This window comes from Sceloporus occidentalis, unplaced genomic scaffold (genome assembly GCF_023333645.1).
Source record: "Sceloporus occidentalis isolate IW3139 unplaced genomic scaffold, rSceOcc1.0.p SCAF_2, whole genome shotgun sequence".
NCBI lineage: Eukaryota > Metazoa > Chordata > Lepidosauria > Squamata > Phrynosomatidae > Sceloporus > Sceloporus occidentalis.
The window spans coordinates 248,342,256-248,358,686 of NW_028316982.1; the positions used below are offsets into that span (position 1 = coordinate 248,342,256).

Consider the following 16,431-nt stretch of genomic DNA (forward strand, 5'->3'; position numbering starts at 1 on the left):
ACAAATGCTTCTCTTCACATAAATGCGTTGGGGGGGGGGGGAGTTTAAAAATCCATCACACCCTCTTGCTGCTCTCCTGCATTGTCGTTGGGTCCCTTGGGCCTGCAGTGTAAGATCAGAGGCCAGTAAAGACCATGGTTCGTTTATAAAGTTCATGTAAATAGTATTTATTAGCAACAATAACTCCAAAAAGTTGTAAAGTGCATTTGATAGTCATTTGGTTTACTTCAAGCATATAGCAATAACATAACATATTATGTGGTGCAAGATCGGAGGCTTGGAGCCAAGCATGCCTTCCGAGCGCCACCGAACCAGAGAGCACCTTGGAGGCACAGTCAGAGGTGTGACAGGCTGACCAGTTGCCCATAGGAAGTCTACAGGCAACATTTGTGCACTCACCAGAAACTGACAGAGAGGCACAGGATTTCTGGTACAGGTCAAAACAAATATCCATAACAACTAGCAGTTATCAATAGTCTTGTCCGCTATTAATTTGTTTAATCACCTTCTAAGTATCAAAGTAGCATATATCATTATATCACAAGACAGTGAATTCTGCCATCTAATTATGCTGTGAAAGAAATTCATTCTTTTATCTGTTCTGAATCTCCTACAATTCAGCTTCAGTTAATGACCCAGGGTCTAGTATCATAAAAAAGGAGAAAAATATTCCTCTATACACTTTCTCTGCAGTGTGCAGAATTGTATACATTTAGGTCATTACTGTAAGTCATGGTCCCCAGATAGCACATGATGGCAAGACAAAATTCCTGGGAAGTGAAACTAAAAACTGTCAACCCCCATCCCAGCATTTGGAAGGATGGTGGGGGGCTGAGATTTACTTGACTTCATTCTGGTGTGCATACATCACATTAAATCATGCCTCGGTGATGTGCAAATGTGGTTATTACTTTAACAAATAATTCTATGTTTTGCAATTTCTACTCTTTTAATTAAAAACAAATCAGAAAATCTATCATAGGAGCAGGGAAAGTGCTGCCCCACTGTCCCATTTGTCCTCCAATGCTGTTCTTGTGGCCTCTTGCCCTTTTTCTTGCAAAAAACCCCCAGTGAATTACATCTCCTGAAAGCTTCCAAGAGCAGTGATTCACTTTTTAAACAGGCCACAGGCTCCTTCCCCCTGCACACTCTTCAGCATTAAAATAAATATATATATCTCAAAACCTGAAGTGGGCCTCTGTATACTTCCAAACCTGTTCCTCATTTTTTTAAAAAAAGCACAGTAGTCCATATGGCTCCTGGAATGCATGGGGCCAGAAAACTCTCCCTCAGAACCACCCATGTTGCTCATCCTTGATGTATCCCATATAATTACATCACTATTTTTATTACTCACCTCCTGAATCCCAAGACATAGATAATAGATACTATCAGGTGCATAGTTTTCTCCATTTGGTCTTCGGATTTCATTAACAAAATGTGCCAATCCAAAGTTTAATTCAACAGGGGTATGTGATGTAATATCTTCTTTCAATTTCACTGTCTTTGCTGCATTGTAAAACAGAGTGCATCATGAAAAATAAGTCCTTTCTAATAAGATAAAGCATCTAACAGAAGAGTAAAGAAAGGTAACAATACGTACAAAGAAATTATAAATCAGATACAAAGCAGAGAGAGAGAGAGAGCTTTTCACTAAAATGTCAGTATCTTCTGTATTTCTAAAGCTTAGCTACTTGGAACTGAGAATAATTCTTTGAGATAAATTGCTGCAACCCATTTCACTGTCCAGGCTATAAAGCTGAGAGTGACTTGCCCAATGCCACCCCAGTAAGCCCACGGTGAAATCAATCCAAGCACACTTCCAAGTTCAAAACACTTATCTAATGGAGTACACTGGCTGTTTGTTTTAGACCTAAGACTTATAACTAATTAGGAAATACTTACTTGATTTCAGCTCATCTAATACTGGCAGATCTTCATCTAGATTCCTAGTTTTTACCCAGTGTTTCCATGCATTTACACCATACGCATACTTGAAGGGGAAACTGCACTCTGAATTCTCAGAGCTATCATCCTGAGAGTGGTATTCTGACACTGCTTTTCTCTTCGCTCCCTGCCATTAAAACAGACCTGTAAATATCACTGCTTATTAACATTGAACTTACAGTCAGTAATTCTACACTCTACTATGGACAGATGAAAGCAAGTTAAACCACAACTACTAGCTGTCCACCAGATTTATAAAGACCAAGGTAATACTTGTGCTTCACTGAGCTCAAATCATATGGTTAGTTCCTTATACTATCATCTCTTTTGAGAATTGTTCTGCACTACAGTCAAAGAGTTGGCTTAATCATGCAGTAATTAGTAATATGATTACTTATATGTTAAGAACCATCATTTTGACACTTGACAAAACCATTTCTAGAAAAAAAGTGAGAAAAGTAGCTTTCTGTTTGGCTATCTGATTAGCTATGACTAATTAGACATGTATAACTATGAAACAACAAAAATATTTCATCATTTTAAAAGCTATTTGCAGAGTTGGTTAGAAAAGCAAAATGGAAGCCTCCCTTAATTTAATACTAGCCACAATTTCTCCAAAGAAAGTCCCACTGAAATGAAAAGGGGGATCAGATTATCTTCTACTGGAGTGATAAAAACAAGAGGAAGTAGTAAAAAAGGGAAATAATAATGTAGAATAGAATAAACTAATTTTAAAAAAACAGAAAAAGGTAAGCACAGGATAGACATCATAACATATACATAAGGCTGAAAAATTGGAATTAAACCAGGAATGCAAGAAAGAAGTAAAGAATGCAGGAGTAACAGGAAGGAGCTCTACTCTGGGCACAGGCAGGGAAGGGACTGTGGAGGTTGACAAACAGCACCCTAAAAAGTAGCAGAAGTTCACAGAGACATAGAATAATAGAGTTGGAAGGGGCCTTGTTCAATAGAGGACCTCCAACTAAAGCATTTGCAGCAAGAAGCTGTCCATCCACTTTCTGAAGAAGTCTAGAGAAGGGGACAACACCAGTTCTTTAGACAATTGGTTCCACTGCTGAACTGCTCTTATTGTTAAGAAGTTTCTTCTAATGTTTAGTCAAAATCTATTCTCCTGTCACTTCAAATCTTTAGACCTGGTCCTACCCTGTGAGGCTGCAGAGAACAGGCTTGCCTGTTCCTCTGTGTGACAGCCCTTGAGGTATTTAAAAGAGTACAATCAGGTCACCTCTCAGTCTTTTCTTCACTGACCTTAACTTTTCTCTGCCTGTCTCTGGGCAATGATAGGGAGAAATCCACATTATGTAGATTCCTTATCTCACACCAATCCAGAGAAAAGAGCTGTACAGGAACACTGTAGTGCTGTCGCACAGCTTCCTTCCATTTCAGTGTGGCTTGTGTGAAATTCCTTTTCAAAATCCTTTGCCCTATGGGTCACACTGGCCTTCTTTCACCTTTATTAACAAGTAAACTTCAGCCAGTGAGGCAGTCACCTCACATTTCCTCATGGTTGGGCCACTTTAGGCTGCTGTCATAAATAGGCTATAAGCCAATAATACATTTCATTTGCCACACATTTAATTTGCTTATTACAACATATTTCAATCACATAAGCAATACCTTCTTTTTAGTTCGAGGTCTTGGCTGTTCCTCGTACTCCTCTCCAAAGACAGGTGGCAGCAAAAATTCATTTTCAGTTTCAAGTTCTTCTGTTGCTGCACATAAATTAGAATTTAATGCCCATAAAATGTTTAACTAGCATATAATCTATAACTGTCTCTTCAGGTGTGTTTAATTGATTGAAGCATTATGTACAGTGCAATATATTTTACACATGATTTTCCTGTGATTGTAAAAGTAAAAATAAAATTAATAATAAAGCCAATTAAAACACTCATAATCAAAGGCAGTATGCCTCTGTTAAACAGATGTTACGGAACTGTAGTCATAAGATTCCCTGCTTCTATCTGGGCAGCAATGGGTATAATCTCCTATATGTGAATTCCTATACCATACCAGATTAAGGGCAATGATTTCTCACCATCATGCAATACTTGGAAACCTTCAAAGTAGAAGAGATAGTCAGCTGGTCACAGAATTCTGAACCTGTATTTATTGGTGTGATCTGGTAAGATATTTATGTTCCTATCATCCTTTCCTCGTTTTAAAAATGACGAGATTTTAAATATGTGTATAGAATTGCTCCCCATTTTGAAGCCTCAAGTAAGAAAACGTAACTGCATTGTAAGAGTGTTGCATCTACATTAGAGAAACTGGAACTGGGTTTCAGGGATCGTACAACCCCCTTTCTCCAACAGCTTCCTTGGCTGATGGTCTGTTTCCAATCACAGTTCAAAACTCTGGTTATACAGCTTAGGTCCAGGCTATTATAGTGTTTTAAACGTAATGAGCTGTTTTTATGATGTTTATATTGTATGTCTTGTGTTCTGTTTTTGTCTTTCTTTTGCCTTGTTGTAACCCGCTTTGATCTACCCTGGAAAAGCGGGCTATAAATAAAAATTATTATTATTATTATTATTATTATTATTATTATTTTATGGATTGTATCTCCCTTTATGAGCCTGCTTGGGCTGAGACCCACAGGTGAGGCCTTCCTCTCAGTTCCACTACCTTCATAGATATGGTTGGTGGGGAACACTCCCTCTCTTGGGAGGCTAGAATGGCCTCCTCACTGTCTCACAGGCAAAACTTTTTTAAAAATCAAATAGGTTTTTAGATTTGAAAGCTTCTAAGAAAGGGATATAAGTGCTGTACTGTTTGAAACTATGCTGTGTAACATTTATAATCTTTTTAGAGTGTATGTTTTAAATATGGTTAATAGTTTATGGAGAAGAAACTTGGAAGAATTGTTCAATAAATGCTCAGCTACTAGAATACTTTATGCCCCAAAGTAGAAAGACTCACCTTATATGATGTTTTATATTATTAAAATAAAAATATTAAAATATATTTTTAAATGCTTAATAGTTTAATTTAGTTTTAATGTTGATTTTTTGTATGTTTTAATTAAATCCTTTTAAGGTGTAAGCTGTCTTGAGTCCCAGTCATGAGGAAAAGGTGGGATATAAATAAAGTTGTTAATAATAATAATAATAATAATAATCCAACACAGTTTTCCCAGAAGGATGACACCACACATTGAAAACAAGTTGTGCTCCATGTCAACATTCACACTATTTGTTTAAAAAGTTAGTGTACAAACCTCTAGGAAAATCAACTTCAATATCAAGGTCAGGCTCATATGGAACATCAGGCATGCATATCTGTGTTTCTGTCTCAGGCTGCAGCACATCTGCCTCAGTTACTTCACCTATAATTTAAGAATGGCCAAGTTACAATGTAATGTATGGAATCATAAGTGAAATGAATAAAGAGCCAAACAAAGTCAAATGGTAGACTAGCTTACCTGAACATGTAAGGGAAGAGCAGGTATCTACTGCCAGAGCTGGGGAATTATTATTATTATCTTAAATTACAACTCTCAGAATCCCCTAACCTACACAGTCCATTTTAATTTTAGGAAAATTACAAAACAGGAAAAAATCTTATATACCACAGTCTGGGAAATAAATAACTGACTGGCATCCTTTGCTTCATGAGCTTCTGAGGATAGATAGTGCCTATCATCTGAAGAATACCTTGTATAAGACTCAAGGAAGGCAGCATAGCTAAATAAGTCATTTAGGGAAGTGTTTTGTGGGTTTTTTGGGGCTATGTGGCCATGTTCTGGCCAGCAACGAAACTATGAAAGACTTCGACTTTTCATTTAGGGAAGCCTATGTATGAGCACTCTCTTTCATATAATCCTCTGTATCGTCCTCTAGTACCCAACACACTCCTGTTAGAGATTCTCCACAAACAGTTCGGCCTTTAATGGTTATAGAGGTGCATAGAAGTCTTCCTCTAGAGGAAGGGGGATGGAGGACAGGGACAGGAGGACAACTTAAGTGATGATATAACCTAGTTATAAGATGAAAGAGACCCACATATAGGAAAGAAATATAAACCAATGTAGAATCCACCATTTTTTAAAATGTTTCTTAAAACTATCTCTGACACAGGAAGGCAATATACCTAAAGAAGTAATTTAGGGAAGTGTTTTGTAGGGTTTTCGGGCTAGGACAACCCTATTCTAGAATTTTCTTGAAAAGATTTATTCAGAGACATTTTCCAATGCCTTCTTCTTAGGCTGAGAGAGTGTGACTTGCTCAAGGTCACCCACTGGGTTTGCATGTCTGAACCTTGGGCTGCCAGAATTCTAATCAATCACTACAAGCTCTCATAAACCATGCCGGGTCCCAATGTGGTGTATATGAATCCAACAATATTAGATTAATTTTAATAAAATCTTGTATGACATACTTATTAGTTCTGCAGGTTTTACATTCTCATTTTTCTCAGGAATATCTTCTGTGACTGCTGGTGAAACCCCAGCCACTTCTTCCAGGTTGGAAGGGCCTTTATTCTTTAATTCTGCTATTGCTTCAAGTATTTTCTCACTGGTATCCAATGTGGTGGGCAGAAAAACTGGAACAGGTACCTACATAGGAAAGATATAAATAATTTCCTATTGACAAAGCACAACCAACAGCAAACATGCCAGAGAGCAGAATGGGCAGAAATGTAACATTTGGTGAAGTTTAACAGAAAATTGTAAGTATGCATAAGGTCTCCGGTATTAATATGCTCCAATCGCATAGTAAAGATATAAATATGCTGTCACATTTAGCTTGTATTTCTTTTTGTAGCCAATGGCTATGTTTAATATTCCTACAAAACTGAAGTAGAAGAGCTTCAGTGTCACACTGCAGTATTTTATGACAGCAATATAGAATGAAACAGCTCTTTTTAAGGAATATAAAATGCAATGAAGTCAAAAACACGACTGAAATAGAACTTACTGGAACAGGAACTGTTGTAGGAACTGGAACATTTTGACTACACATGTGCATAGGAACAGGTACATATACAGGTACTGGTACAGGCACAGGTACGTATTCTTTTTCCCAGCCATCATCTAAAATGAAAGACAATTTACTTTCATATATAAGCACTGTACCATAAAATGGCAAAATTAAAAATTATATTCTGACAAAAGGCCTGCCTTATGATAACTTTTTTATTTTTAAATTACCTGTCTGACAAGATTTCGTCTGCATGTGGGGTTTACAGTATGTAGCTTTTGTCATTGTCAGAGGTTTGCAAAGCACAGCTTTGTTCTTCATTTCTTTATTTGGTGTTGGGGAAGGAGGTGGTGCTGATCCCTGTAAATAAGGATATTGCCCAATATTAGCATATTAAAAAATGTATTCATTTACAGTTAATTTAGATGCAAGCTTTTTAGATGCAGGATGGCTATATGTCCACTCAGGTAACACTCCATGGCTCTGATGAACTAGGCTGTAGTCCGTGAAAGCTTATGCCAAATAATATTTAGTAATCTTTAAGTTCCACAAGACTCTTTGCTGTAAATTTTAGTTACTTTTATAATTCCAACAACTGCAATAATTGGCCTCAGTAAATTGTGGAAGAACACTAAATGGTTCAAGTGCCAGGTTGGGATTGTCTCAAGCTCTGTTGGAAGTGCCAAGACGCAGATGAGATGAATTAGAGGGACTGCATTTTTAACAGAGGCCAGCACAATTAATATTTATATTTTGTAAAGTAAATATTTAGTCACTTTTGAGAAGTGGGAAAGTTACTTTTACAAAACTAATTATAATAGTAACTTGCTTTCTTTTGGAGTATTTGTGATGACAGCAGCTTGGGACTGTAAATTTTTATTGAACTAATTTTAAAGTTACTCCAATTTCTGTATACATTAGCAAGTTTTGGGCTCAAGCTCATTCTCTCTTCCTCCCTTGTAACCCATGGCATGAAGCTGATTTGGACTGAACCTGAATACCAATAAGATGGAGGCTCTGTGGATTGGTGGTTTGACAAATTGTGTCTACTGCCTGCACTGGATGGGGCTTCGCTCCCCTGAAGGACCAGGTAAATAGTCTGGGGCACTCCTAGATCTGTCCTTGACATTAGAGGCCCAGATAGACTTGGTTTTCGGAGTGCTTGGAGCCAACCTTGATCTGTCCACCAGCTATAGCCTTTCCTGGACAGAGATAACATGGACACAGTAGTCCATGCACTGGTAGCTTCCTAATTAGACTACTACAATGCACTCTATGTGGGGCCTTGAAGACAATTCAGAAAATCCAGCTAGTGAAAAATGCAGCAGCTAGACTGCTCACTAAGATTCCTTTCACATATCATATAAAAACTGTTTTAAAGGAATTGCACTGGCTGCCAATGTTTCTGTTCTGAATTCAAGGTGTTCACAATAACATTTAAAGCCTAAAACAGTTTGGGACCTCAATATTTGAGAGAGTGCCTCTCTCCCTATATATATCTGTCCAAGAATTGAGATCTATTGGAGCAGTCATCCTCTGTGTCCCATCTGTTCTGGAGGAGAAATACATTGTGGGGGGACATGGGAGAGGGCCTGTTTTGTTTTGGTGCCCTGGTTGTGGAATTCCCTCCCTCTTGAGGCCCGAACGATGCCAACCTTCGAATCATTCCAGCATCAAGTTTAAACCTGGCTTTTTATTAAAGCTTTTTATTAGATTGTAAGCCTTAGGGCAGGGAACTGTCCAATTAAAAAGATTGTATGTACAGCGCTGTGTAAATTTACAGCGCTTTATAAATAAAGGTTAATAATAATAAAAAGCTTTTGGGCCAAATTAATTTTATCAGACTGCACATGTTTTGTAGTTATTTTATTCAAAGTTTAACCAGTTTTAAATTGTCTGTTTTTAAACTGAAAAATATTTAATACAGCGCGCCCGCGTCATACGCGGGTGCGCTTTATGCGGCTTGAGCATACGCGGAATTTGCCTTACGCGGAGGGATCTGGAACAGATCCCCGCGTAAGGCGAGGGCCCACTGTATATTTTTAATCTTTAAACTTTTGTAATTATTAATTTTTTAAAATAGAATTTATTGTAAGCTGCCCTGAGATCTTTGGATAAAAGGCAAGATATAAATATTTTAGTAAATAAATAAATGGCAAGTCACCACTAAACATCCTGAATAAACATACTCACTTAATGTTAATTGTGTTTTCAAAGTTTTTATAAGTATAAATGTGAATATTATATCAATGGTTTGAATGTTAGTTTGGATATAAAACAATAAGCAAGATGATCCTAAGCAAGCATAGTAAGTCTCAACAGATTTTAAACATGGCCTATTTAATCATGCAGTTGCTAGCTAACTTTGCAGCTTCATCAAAAATCTGATAACTAAATTTGCAATTTCATGACATCAGAACAAAGGGAGGGGTTCACAGCAGGTAGAAATCTTTTCCACAGTTGGACTTCAGAATGAATTAAGTAGCAGGTTGGTCTGCTGAAGCAGAGACTGGCAGAAACCTTTTCCATATTAGGGCTTAAGAGACTATGGGAGTTTACTGTGAGAACTCTACATATGCACATCCACACACATACACGCACACACACAGAGTCAGTTATGATTTACTTACTGTGACTTTTGTTCGGGGAGTTTGACAACCCTGATCTACAAATGCAAGATAAGATAAGATTAATATAACTCATTCTTTCAAATGCAGTTGTAGAAGGTAAAAACAATGCTTCCATTCTAAATGCACCATTGAATCATCAAGTGCTTGGAACTTCTAGGCCCCTTGGACTGACATATTTGAATGTTACCAATTTAATGAACTGATATCAAGGCTTAATTTGTTTTGGAGAATGCCTGTGTATGTGCCTTCAAGTTGTCTGTTGACTTATGGCGATGCCATGAATTTCATAGAGATTTCTTAGATAAGGAATATCAAAGGTGGTTGTGCCAGTTCCTTCTTCTGAAATATAGCCGACAATACCCGGTATTCATTGGCAGTCTCCCAACCAAGTACTAACCAAGGCTGACCCAAATGTAGTATCTTCCAAAGAATGAGAGGGGAAAAAACCTTGTATTAACTGTGAATTGCTGTTCTCATTCTATGGAGGAAGCCAACTAGAACTAGGAGAGCCCTGTCCCCAGGGCTACGTGGAAATAGATCTGGGTAAGATGCTGAATGGCTGTGTGGGTGTTCTGATCTGTGGAAGTATTCTTTTGATTTGTGTTGGAAAAATGTTTCTCTGAGTTTCTCTGAGTGTGGATGGAACACAAAGACTTAACCCTCTCGAACTACCTTCCTCATCTGGTGATCTGAAAAGGACAGACACTGGAGAAGTGGTTCAGCTTTCTGGTGAATCACATAGTGTTCAACTGCCTTTCTTGCTTGCCTCGTTCAGAAGAGGGTTTTGCCTTATGGTTAAAACAATGCTCCCATCTAGTTGGCTGGCCTGAGCAGGGGCTATGTTGCCTGGAACTGCTCCTGATTTTGAGATGAGAACCTGCTGCCTGATACAAGCTGGGGGATCACCCCACAAATCTTGTCACGCCTAGAGCTGTTCCTGTAGTACTGATAGAGTAAACAAGACTCATGTCTTCTTATTGGAAAGGGGAGCTAGGACAAACAAGTTTGTCAGATTCCCACAAAACACTATCCTTCTCCTTATTCCCTTAGGCTAAATCAGACACACAACAGATTAACTGTCATATTATTGCTGGCTTGCTGAATCTGTCCTGTGGTCCACTGTCTGTGCTGCACCATGGGTGGAGGAGTGGTTGCACTGCTTACAGCCCTGCCTGCATGTAATTGCCAGCTATAACATTTCATGATAGCAGGATTGAGTGCATGGCACTTGGTTTTTGTTGCTGGGATTGGAAACTTTGTCACACTGGGATGACAAACTCCCTCAATTGCTCCATGCAATTATGCTAGGGCTTCTGTGTTGTCATTGGGTCACTGCCACTTTGCTGTTCCTATGCATGGAAAAACAGAGCAGGGCCTTTCACATACTTCACCTACCACTTCACAAGCTACCCAACTGCTTGTTCCTCTTTCTTTCATTGGGAGTTGGGAGAGAAAGCTGCTAATCTTTGTGAAGAAGAGGGAATTGATTGATTGAAATTGATTGAAATTTTATTTCTATACCGCCGTTCCTACGATCACGGCGGTTTACAAACAGTACAGATACAATACAATACAAATTTAAAAAAAAAAAAAAAAAACAAGTTTAACAATGAAAGATACCCCAGATAAAACCAAACATAGTTATACATCATTAAAATCCATCATAAAAACAGTTAAAAATTACTAATCAGTCTAAAAATACAATACAATACAATCCACGATACATAGGGGAAAAACAATCAGGACATGTGAGGGAAGGCTTAACAAAATAAATGAGTCTTCAGGTTCTTCTTGAACGACTCCAGGGAGGGGGCTAAGCGGAGCTCCTCAGAGAGAGCGTTCCAAGATTGCGGGGCCGCAACAGAAAATGCCCTTTGCGCCGTTGATACAAATCTAGTCTTGGGAACGCTCAGAAGATTTTTCCCACCTGACCTGAGTGTGCGGGGCGGATTGTATGGGGAGAGGCAGTCCTCCAAGTACTCTGGGCCTAAGCCATTTAGGGCTTTATAGGTGACAACCAACGCCTTGTATTGGGCCCGGAAGCGAATTGGCAGCCAATGGAGATCTTTCAATATCGGTGTTATGTGGCTGGCCCTGGAGCTACCAGTGACCAGCCTAGCGGCCATATTTTGAACCAACTGCAGCTTCCGAGCTTAGTACAAGGGTTGCCCCATGTAGAGCGCATTACAGAAGTCAAGTCGGGAGGTTACCAGTGCATGCACCACTGTTTCAAGGTCCCCCCGGTCGAGGTAGGGACACAGCTGGCGTATCAGCCAAAGCTGATAACAGGTGCTTCTAACTGTTGCATCCACCTGAGGAGTCAGGCGAAGCGACGAGTCAAGAAGCACCCCCAAACTGCGAACTGAGTCCTTCACGGGGAGCGTGACCCCGTTCAGGACAGGTGGACAAACCTCCTTCCCAGGACCAGGAGAACCTATCACAAGCACTTCTGTTTTCTCTGGATTCAGGCTGAGTCTGTTTTCCCTCATCCAGCCCATTACCGAATTGTCATCCCTCAAGAGGCAGAAAGCAGATCTGGAAGAGGCCCCACCTCCTCTGAAGGAAACTGTTTTGGAGACTGCTTCCCTGTCCTAGAAGTGAGGCACTTCTTTCAATTCTTCTTCCCCCTTGGTAGGTGTGCTGTAAGTTTTGTTATGCTGTTCATTCTAGACAGAGAAGCCCATTGACCATGCAGGCTACTTAGACTTCTTACTGAGATGTAGGCTGATAGGGGTCTATCCCTGAATATTGTTCTGCCAAACCTTGCTCCAATGCATTCTCTGAGAGCAAGCATGGGCAGCTGTGGAGGATTCTGGGGGCTATGACTGTCCATTTTGAGAGTGACGTTTTTCAGCAATGAGAGAGGCCTCCTTTGAGTCCCTGGATGATCAAATGCTCCCATGGGTCAAATAATTCTCAACCTGTCTTAGACGACTGGGTTTCAATCTCTAGTTTCTGAAATACAAAATCCCTCACTATTGGCCCTGTTGGTTAGCACTTCTGGAGATGAAATCCAACAAGATTTGGCTGGGCACCAGAGTCTTAGAAAAACTCTTTTGTAAAGTGGATTTTTAAGGCAAGTATTGTGTTGTTGCAGAGGGGAAGAATCATACCATAATGTAAATTCTCTGGTCCTTTCTGTGTTGCCATATTAGGTTCATTTTGTTGACAGTAGAAACGGAGAAGGCAATGCTGATCACAGAAATGTTTCATCTCTCCTCGCCACTGTACTTTTTCTTTTAGAGTTCCTTGAGTTTTACAACAATCACACCTTGCAGCCTTAAAAACAATTTAAATATTATTAATTAAATTTCATAGGAAAAAAATTAACTGCTACAATATACATCTTGTAAAAAGCACACAACAAAATAACAGCAATGGGTGAAAGATAGCTGCCAAAAAGAAAAATCACTACTAGACTGCCCACAGCAGTAATGTAAATTTAATAAGCAATTATTAACACAATCCTTGCCAATATGTTAAATCCTTATTTATGCCAAGTACATTTGAGCAGTACTGTGGTTAAAAGCACTTGCAAAAAATCACATTCCATCTCATCCCAACTTGGCTCTGGTTGTAATGCAGCTGTACCTCTTGACATGCATCTTTAATAAAATCCAGCAAATATAATGATTTTTTTAAAAATGGAATATCTTACAATGTTGGTACTTGAGTATTTATAGTTTGTTGCTTTAACTGTATTTAACTACTGTATTATATTTAATATTGCTGTCTACCTTGAAAGTTCATGCTAGTAGTAGGATGCAAATCTTTTAGTAAAATGAATACATTAAAAATATATGAAAAGCATTTTGATCACACTATATTTGAAGTGTGGTTATGTACCATGTAATATGTAAGCCTGTATTACCCACTGTTTGGTTAGCATACTGAAAAACAATAAGTAACCTTTATTTTTTCATGTTTTTCAAGCTACAGTCGCCCCTCCTTTCTCGCAGACTTGCAGTCCACAGTCTTCAATATTCATGGAGGGGCAAGCTCTGTAATTTTTAATGGGGCATGCCCCTGTGGCGCACGCCCCATTCAAGCCTAAGGGGCTTGAATATTGGCGAGTCTCCATTTTCACATGGGCTGGGGGTGGTCTGGAACGGATCCTCTGCGAAAACAGAGGGCCAACTGTATTCTGAATACTGTATTACCTTGTAATACCAGTCTTGAAATTTTCTACAACACTCTTCACTACAGAAATCTCTTAGAACGCCATCAAGTTCTTTAGTTGCTCCCTTTTTACACAGCTGAGAGCAGTAATTGCAAGTAACACACCGCAATCCTAACCGTCTTGCAAAATCTTGTTTATATAGCAGCTTGCAACCTGTAAAAAAGGAACATGGCACAATTGTTGAAACATATAACATTTTAAGTTAGCCATATCTTAGAAATACATCCTTGCACCATGACACTTCATAATAATAATAATAATAATAATAATAATAAGTAGTAGTAGTAGTAGTAGTTTATTTGTACCCTGCCTCTCCCAATGGATCAAGGCAGCTTACATACATGGAACGTATAACATAATATTAATAAAGTACAGTGGAACCTCGCCATAGGCGGGCGGCGCCATACGCGGCCTTGAGCATATGCGCTCAAGCTGCGGCGCGCACGCAGGGCAGAAGGGGCGGCGCGTCCCATTCAGTTGAATGGGCGCACGCGCCCACTGCGCCACGCGTGTGCCCATTACGCCCTGCACACCTCCGCGCCACCGTGCACAAGCCCCATTGTTTACAATGGGGCTCAAGCATAGGCGGAAATCGCCATACGCGGCGGGATCCGGAACGGATCCCCCGCGTATGGCGAGGTTCCACTGTAACCAATAACATACAATTAAAACCCTCTTTCCCCTTATTAAATAGAGATGAAGCTATTATCACATTTGTCGTCCTAATCAAGAAATTCAAGATATTGTTAAGGTTCCTCTCAACACAAGAAAAATACAAATGTAGACCACTGGCTTACAGGTATCCCATGCATGTTTACTAACATCAAGAAAGGAAGTTTAGTCATGGCCTCAGCTCATGATGCTCAGTCTTGTTCATTATAAACTGCTAACTCCTGAAAAATGAGATACCTGTACTGTTAAAGTTTATTTTCTCATTTATATTGGAAGAAACATAAGGGGTTGTGGATTCTTTTGAGGTACATGTGTTGGAATTCAACAGAAATGGGACCAAATTCAAGAAGTACTCTTATGTAAAGGGAGTCAGTAATTAAAGCAATGGTACATTGGAGGCTTGAGATCACTTTTTCATGGTCATATTTATTTATTTATTTATTTATTTAGTATGCTGTCTTTGTCCTAAAATTGGACATAAGGGAGCTCACAGAGATGCTTAAAAAATACAATTTTTAAAACACAATTTAAAACATCACATTAATATAGCAGGTTACAAATAGGAACATTGGTTCTTACCTGTGATATGTTCATTTTCAGCGATGTAGGTGGGAATATCATATAACATGGGTTGATTCCATATCTTGCTCCGAGATAGGCAGGAAAAAACAGACTTGAAGGAGTCACCACCAGAGGGAGCAACCCCCACCATCCCCCAGTCAATATTATAGCCAAGGATAGAAAACAAACTCAGAGAGTATTAAATGCAAATATAAGTATAATAAATAGACACTATCATAAAGCAAACTAAAAATAACTAACAACCACCCTTGCAGAGCCAAGGGAAACAGCCTCATCAGTTCTGGGTGGGGAGGATATTCCTACCTACATCTCTGAAAATGAACATATCACAGGTAAGAACCAATGTTCTTTTTTCCTGCGATGGAGGTGGAAGCATCCTATAAGATGGGACTTACCAAAGCTCCCTAACCAATGGTGGGTGAACTGAGGCATATCACTTATGTGACAACCACAAGATTTGTCTTCCAAAGGAAGCCTCTTTTGATTCAAGACAACCTGACAGTGGTGGCATGTAAACGTGGAAGATGAAGGCCATGTCATGTTCTACATTTATCTTAGATGGATGTGATTATTGTTAGTGCAGAGGAAGTAGCTGCACTGTAAATGGAGTGATCAACAACCGATCATAACAGAGATATCTCAATCTTCTTCTAGCATGTTAAAATGCATCCAAGACAAGCCACAATTTTATCAACGCCTTGTTTTGATTGTGACAAAAAGATGTTGAAATCATTTCTTGAACCAAGTTATTAGAAATGTTGGTTTTGTCATCAGTGATCTGGATTGGGTCAGTCCTTTGGTTCACATGAAACTTTAATGTTAACTTGTCAACTTGAATCAGAATTGAGCTGTTAGTAGTTGTGGTTGAAAACAAACACTATTGGTTGTAGCTCAAGCCAGTTTATATTGTGGAGTAGAGATTGTTGATCTTATTGTTTATTTATGTAATTTGTTTATTGGGAGTAACAAAATGATTACTGTCACCCTAAGCTGGCCTCCACCATTACTTGGAACTCCAGCAGGGCCCAAATCAAACAATCATTCTCAATTGGTGGCAACAACCACCGTTCAAAGGGGTTTGAACTTATTTGGTATATGTCAGAACAGGTGATTTATCTGTGCCATCTATTTTTGAAATAGCTAGAGGAACCACTCTAGGCTCCTCGTGTTCATTGCAAACTATTAACTGAAGCAGATCAGACACTGTAGGCGTGCCAGTAACACTAGGTCAGATAACTGGGAACAACCTACCTGCTTGAAGGTGTTCTTCATGGATCTTACCCTTTGTTTGGTCAGGTAGACTCTGGTCAACAACGTGTCTACAACCACTCCAAAGTGTTGTAGGTTCTAAAATGGAACTAGGTTGTTCTTTTCATGAGTTAGCAGAAAACCATATCTGGATAGGAAGGAAAGCACAACCTGACATCTATGATATCCCATGAAAGAGAATCAGATCTGATCAGGGCATTGTGAAGTT

At 39.1% G+C, this 16,431-nt stretch overlaps 1 protein-coding gene across 8 annotated transcripts in view; it reads right to left on the reverse strand.

Annotated features, from left to right (window-relative positions):
* Positions 1-16,431, reverse strand: part of ZMYM2 (zinc finger MYM-type containing 2) — a 130,713-nt gene that overhangs the window by 16,930 nt on the left and 97,352 nt on the right. For 6 of the 8 annotated variants that reach the window (XM_089512650.1, XM_089512646.1, XM_089512648.1 and 3 more), the window contains 10 exons: positions 13,681-13,853; positions 12,634-12,799; positions 9,521-9,555; positions 7,121-7,250; positions 6,888-7,003; positions 6,349-6,526; positions 5,189-5,296; positions 3,586-3,680; positions 1,906-2,074; positions 1,358-1,509 (listed from right to left, as the gene is read on the reverse strand). In XM_089512650.1, the coding sequence (XP_089368776.1) occupies positions 1,358-1,509; positions 1,906-2,074; positions 3,586-3,680; positions 5,189-5,296; positions 6,349-6,526; positions 6,888-7,003; positions 7,121-7,250; positions 9,521-9,555; positions 12,634-12,799; positions 13,681-13,853 (1,322 nt within the window). Of the gene's footprint in view, positions 1-1,357; positions 1,510-1,905; positions 2,075-3,585; positions 3,681-5,188; positions 5,297-6,348; positions 6,527-6,887; positions 7,004-7,120; positions 7,251-9,520; positions 9,556-12,633; positions 12,800-13,680; positions 13,854-16,431 lie in introns of those variants that run through there. The other 2 variants (XM_089512651.1, XM_089512654.1) reach the window with 2 other exon arrangements.